The sequence below is a fragment of the Anopheles bellator genome, chromosome 1 (assembly GCF_943735745.2).
Source record: "Anopheles bellator chromosome 1, idAnoBellAS_SP24_06.2, whole genome shotgun sequence".
NCBI classification, from domain to species: domain Eukaryota; kingdom Metazoa; phylum Arthropoda; class Insecta; order Diptera; family Culicidae; genus Anopheles; species Anopheles bellator.
Window position 1 is genome coordinate 50,210,187 of NC_071285.1, and position 5,677 is coordinate 50,215,863.

At 52.1% G+C, this 5,677-nt stretch overlaps 1 protein-coding gene across 1 annotated transcript; it reads left to right on the plus strand.

Annotated features, from left to right (window-relative positions):
- The first annotated feature begins 884 nt into the window (after positions 1 to 884).
- LOC131205404 (guanine nucleotide-binding protein subunit beta-1) lies at positions 885 to 4,695 on the plus strand. Its single transcript, XM_058197484.1, has 2 exons — positions 885 to 1,100; positions 2,871 to 4,695. The coding sequence occupies exon 2, from the start codon at positions 3,462 to 3,464 to the stop codon at positions 4,482 to 4,484; it is 1,023 nt and encodes a 340-aa protein (XP_058053467.1). The 5' UTR covers positions 885 to 1,100; positions 2,871 to 3,461; the 3' UTR covers positions 4,485 to 4,695.
- Positions 4,696 to 5,677: the final 982 nt, after the last annotated feature.

The window sequence follows — 5,677 nt, forward strand, 5'->3', positions numbered from 1 at the left end:
TTTTTTTTGCTTTTACTTTCCTAAACCCAAAGCCACAAACGTGTAATCGAACGTTCCTACATCCGAAATGGAGCGGCCGGATCCGAAATGTGACCCAAAATTTACAAAACGAGCCGGGGCAAGGTTCTGTTTATACTATGACTGATTGTATACGGAACCAATGGGTTGTTGGGCAATCGAATCAACCGGTTTCAACTGTCATTTCAAATTTTCATTCTTCATGGACTGCTGGAAAAGCTAGTCATATAGTAAGTAGGGGATTATTGTTATTTTCGTCCAACGAAGTTTACCCGGTAAAAACTACAGCAGAAACATAGAAATTAGCTACCACGCCTACTTGGCAAACTGAACGAGGACACACTGCTTTATAGCCGAATTAAGCGAAAACAGGAGCCTCTGCGTTTGCCGGGAATAAAAGATTTACTTTCGCTGGCAACATCATTCCGCTTTTTCACCGGGCGGTAATGAAAATGGCACTTGATTATGCGCATGCGATTTACTTTGACCATGCTCGCGAGAGCGACCTTTCGCTCGCTCCCGGAAAATTAGTTTTCCATCTGCCAGGGAGAAGGAAAATGTCTCACTGGCTTTGCGAGCAGTATCGTGCCGTCGCATTCCATCGGTGGTACCGGCCAATCCGGCTGGAGAGCTGCCTCTCGGAATCAGATCCGATGCGCTCTCGGAAAAGAGAAAAACACTGGAGCAAGTTTTCCCATTCTCACGAGGCGCCAAATGAGAGCGCTCGCGTGAGAGCGGAAAAACGCTCGCCAGAGAGAGCCACTGAGCGCCGGAAAATGAGAGCAGCCTGAGAGTGTGCCAAGTGTCATCGTCGTGAAATTTGGGAAAATTCTCTATGTCGTCCCGACGTCTCGGCTTTCGTCACGGTGTCCGATAGCAAATTCGTCGCGTTCCTTCTCGGTCTCCGGTTGTGGAAAAGCTGCATGCAAAACCGTGTAATGCAGTGAGTCTCGTGATCGTGACCTGTGAAGCAATCTATCGGTACAGCATGTGTCGGCAGTCGTGGTGAAAAAAAAATTTCAGCCCCCAGTTCATCTCTAGTGGCAGTTGTGTTCGCCAATAGGGCACGGTCCTATGCCGAAGTAAGGGTAGCGCAGTGAATCCATTTTCCTTCGTTCCCCGACGTTCCCCGTCCATCACGTTCCATTCTACGCTCACCGTCGGTGAAAAGGGGGTGAAAGATTTTCATTCGGATTCAAGTTTTTCTTCAAAACGGTCCTTAAGGAAAACGGTGGGGGCCCTGCGTTCGATAATGTAGCCCCGACTGAGAAAAGTATGGTACTCCGGCACGGAACACTCACGGTGGCTGAAATAGTAGAACAGAAAGTTGCCGCATAATTTTGATCCTTTTTTGCGAAAAGCGTTTTTTTGCGTGCCTCGTCTCAACACGCCCTCGTCAGTGCCACCCTTCGGGTTAAAGCAACAGAGAGGGAAAAAAGCAAAAAAATGGTGGCCCGAAACGCACCTTTCTGTTCCGTTCCCTCTCCAGGGTCCCCGCCTGGATGCGTCCTGCTCGTCCTGACGTAGTGCTGCTTTTTTCAAACCGCACAGTTTCCGTTTTTCTTTTCTTGTTTGGGAGCTTCATTTTCCATTTCTCGGACCGAGCGCGGAACGCGAGCGCGAGTGAGCGAGACGACAGGACGCATGCCCACCGGTGGGTGCGTAATTGTGTGGAGGGTGCGCACGGTTCCGTGTCCGGCCGTATGTGTGTGTGGACAGTGCCACGGTACACGGAAAAAGGGGGTCCGAGAAAAGCGTTTAATTTTGCTCCGTGTGGTAGGACAAAAAAGAAAAACACACTTTTCCTTAATCAATGCAACGACCCCACAGAATGATGGGGTGAACTCAGTAAGGAGGAATCGAACTCAAAGCCCTCCAGTATCGGTGCGTACGTGCAATACGGACCGTGCGTGCACAAGTGTCGGTGGGCCTATCTATAGAACGAAAGACGAAATGATCGTTTCGCTAGGTACTCGCAGTGTTGAAATCAATCGCCGAGCAACAAGCGCCAAATTGTGCGAAAATGTTCATCCTTTTCAAAGGCACCGTGTAGGCAGCTTAGGAATCCTGAATTTTCATGCTCCTGTCTTGCGTGCACGTCACCCCGGGGGGGTACGCACACACCCATCCGAGACCGTGGAGCATCGCACGGCGGATAGCGCGTGACCGCGCCTCTCATTTGTGCCGCCAGACTTCGGCCAACGGTGATGCACATAATTATGGGCGCACACCTGTGCGCCTGCCTTCGCTTCAGTGGGGCGAGATCCGCTTTCCAGTTGAGCACCGAATCCTGAGTGTCGCGGTGACAGTATACGAAAGGTTTTCCGACGGCCGTAGTGTGCAAGTGTCCGATCCGTTCGATCGATGATGCTGTGTTAGAGAAACCGAATGAAACCTTTGGCCCAGTGCAATCTCTCGCCAATGTCTCGGGTTAAGCACAAACAGTGAACCTTGTGTGAAACCGTCTGCATTGCTGACAGACGCAAAGCGCTAGTCACTATTAGTAAGCGGTCAGTAGGCAGAACAGGCGTGAGAGAGTGATGAGTGCCCCGTGTTTAGTGAGTGTCCGGATGGTCGATGAAAAACTGATACTAAACGCACGACACGAGACCACTCTTCGCCTGGGTGTGGTGGAATGGTCGGCCCCAGAGCCGTAGAGAGGGCCCGTTTTTTTACAAAACCCATTAAGGAAGACAGGTTTTAATGGCTGCCGGTGCAAACTTTTCTATACATTAATTCTTTCATTACCAATTATCCACCCAACACACACGCGGGTCAGGGAAAAGGATTTGGGTTTGGCGAACTCTCATACGAAAACTTACCATCGCTCCTTCCTTTCTTTCTCGCACCAGTAACGCGCCGGACAGTAGCGTACCACTAGAGTATCCGGTTACGGTAAAATTGCCACCGTCATCCTCGGGTGGCATCGTGTTCACCAGCAGACCGTAGACAGATAGACAGTCGATCTGCAGCCGGATCTTCTCGCCCATCAAATAGCAGCTGCTGTGCGGCTTAATGATCGACACACTAACCCCGCGGCAGTCGTCGACGGTGATGGTAACCCTTTGATTGGGGCAAAGCAAACCCTTCGCGACACGGATTCGGATTTAATTAACGCTTACGGCATCGGTTGATCGAGCATCGACAAAGGCACACACGCATAGACATACGCACAAATATACATATACGTGTTCATCAACCTAGCGGAAGTAGAGAAAATTGAATTCGGCAGCGGAAGTAGAGAAAATTGAGCAGCGGACGCGTCAACAACTGATGCACAAACAGGAGAGTCAAGCAGTCAACTAGGAACGAAGAGGAAGTGGTGTAACGGTTGCGATAGTAGTCTCTTCCGGCGGAGAAACACTTGCGGTGCTAAGTCCGTGCGGACAGGACTCCGTGTAGGCAACAGTTTTTGGTCCGGTGGGAGGCAATAGAAACACAAGATGAACGAACTGGAGGCGCTGCGGCAGGAGGCGGAAACGCTGAAGAACGCGATCCGCGATGCGCGGAAGGTGGCCTGCGATACGTCGCTGGTGCAGGCGACGAACAATCTCGAGCCGATCGGGCGGATACAGATGCGCACGAGGCGCACCCTGCGGGGCCATCTAGCAAAGATCTACGCGATGCACTGGGGCAGCGACTCCCGGAACCTGGTGTCGGCCTCGCAGGACGGCAAGCTGATCGTGTGGGACTCGCATACCACCAACAAGGTGCACGCCATCCCGCTGCGCTCGTCCTGGGTGATGACGTGCGCGTACGCCCCGTCCGGTAACTTTGTGGCGTGCGGCGGTCTGGACAACATCTGCTCGATCTACAACCTGAAGACGCGCGAGGGCAACGTGCGCGTGTCCCGTGAGTTGCCCGGCCACACCGGCTACCTCTCGTGCTGTCGGTTCCTGGACGACAACCAGATCGTGACCAGCTCGGGCGACATGTCGTGCGGGTTGTGGGACATCGAGACGGGCCAGCAGTGCACCTCGTTCCTGGGGCACACCGGCGACGTGATGGCGCTCTCGCTGTCGCCCCAGTGCCGGGTGTTCGTTTCCGGCGCGTGTGACGCCTCGGCGAAGCTGTGGGACATCCGCGAGGGCCAGTGCAAGCAGACATTCCCGGGCCACGAGAGCGACATCAACGCAGTCACCTTCTTCCCGAACGGGCACGCCTTCGCGACCGGTTCCGACGACGCCACCTGCCGGCTGTTCGACATCCGGGCCGACCAGGAGCTGGCGATGTACTCGCACGACAACATCATCTGCGGCATCACGTCGGTCGCGTTCTCCAAGTCGGGCCGCCTGTTGCTGGCCGGCTACGATGACTTCAACTGCAACGTCTGGGACACGCTGAAGGCGGAACGGGCCGGCATCTTGGCCGGGCACGACAACCGGGTGTCCTGCTTAGGCGTCACGGAGAACGGTATGGCCGTGGCGACCGGCTCCTGGGACTCCTTCCTGCGCGTTTGGAACTAAATGCGTCCGATGCGGGAAAGAAACCCAAACTTACTAGCGCCTTGCGCACCCAACCAACAATAGCGCGTCGCAATGCACCAACCAAAAGAAACGAGAAGGGAACAGGGCGGGAAGTGGTCAAGCCGAGAGTAAAGTTTGAGGTTTCGAGAATTAGTGACCGCTGTTTTGAGCCGGCCGAGGAACCAATCGACCAGACCCCGCAAACCATGGCTGTCCAGACGTAGGAGCCACAGCTCCGCTAGGGAAACAAACAAATTGCAAACCGGAACGAACCCAAGGTTCAGTTTTGTTCACCTTCTGTTCAAACCAAACCAAGCACGAGGGACTCCTGGTGCCGTTGCTCACTAACAACTCCGCATTCGCAAGAACACGTTGGTTCGATACGCGAACGCGAAACAATTTCGTTCCCGCAAATGTATGTGTTTGTGAGTCTGTTGTGTGTACTGCCGTAGTAAGCAGGCAACTGCGGCTGGTGCCGTCCGGACTTCCGGAATCGGCCACTGGTTCCGCCGAAGCCGAAACAGTGCTTCCGAAATAATATTGTTTCACTCATACACTAGCCCACAAACACATGCAGACAAGTGCCCGCTGTCGTGCTTGTTAACTTTGCGTAACGAAATTATTTCACGTACTGTATGGGCTAAAGTACTACAAAAGTACTACGAAATGTGTATAAACGGCTGGCCGAAATGTGTCGCTCAACGGGAACCAATTGCATTGCGAACCCAAACATTGTTCCAAGTACTACGCGCAATAGAAACTGATGGCACAGTGTGCGGAAACGTCCCACATAGACAGTTCGGTTGAAGCACAAAACAGGAAAACAATAGAAGTTAAACGAAGACCAATTTTCGGTTTGGTTTTGTTTTGAACCAATTTTTCTACAATCGTCGCCATTTTGTGAGAAATGTTTTCTCACGTTTAAGTTCAGGCATCGCTACCGTTTGAATATCAAGTAATGTAAGCAAAACCAAACAAATACATCACAAACATTACAAACGCATCAACAGGCAAACACTCACAAACAGATTTTCCACACCACAATGTCTTTTGGCTGATGGGAAATTTTCGTTTTACTATCACTGCTTCCGCTTCCGCATATGGTTTACCATTGCTTGGAGTACATTTAGTGAACGAAGTGCTATTAGTTCAAGTAATTTGCCAGCTACTATCCATTTCCAAGGAACACCGTT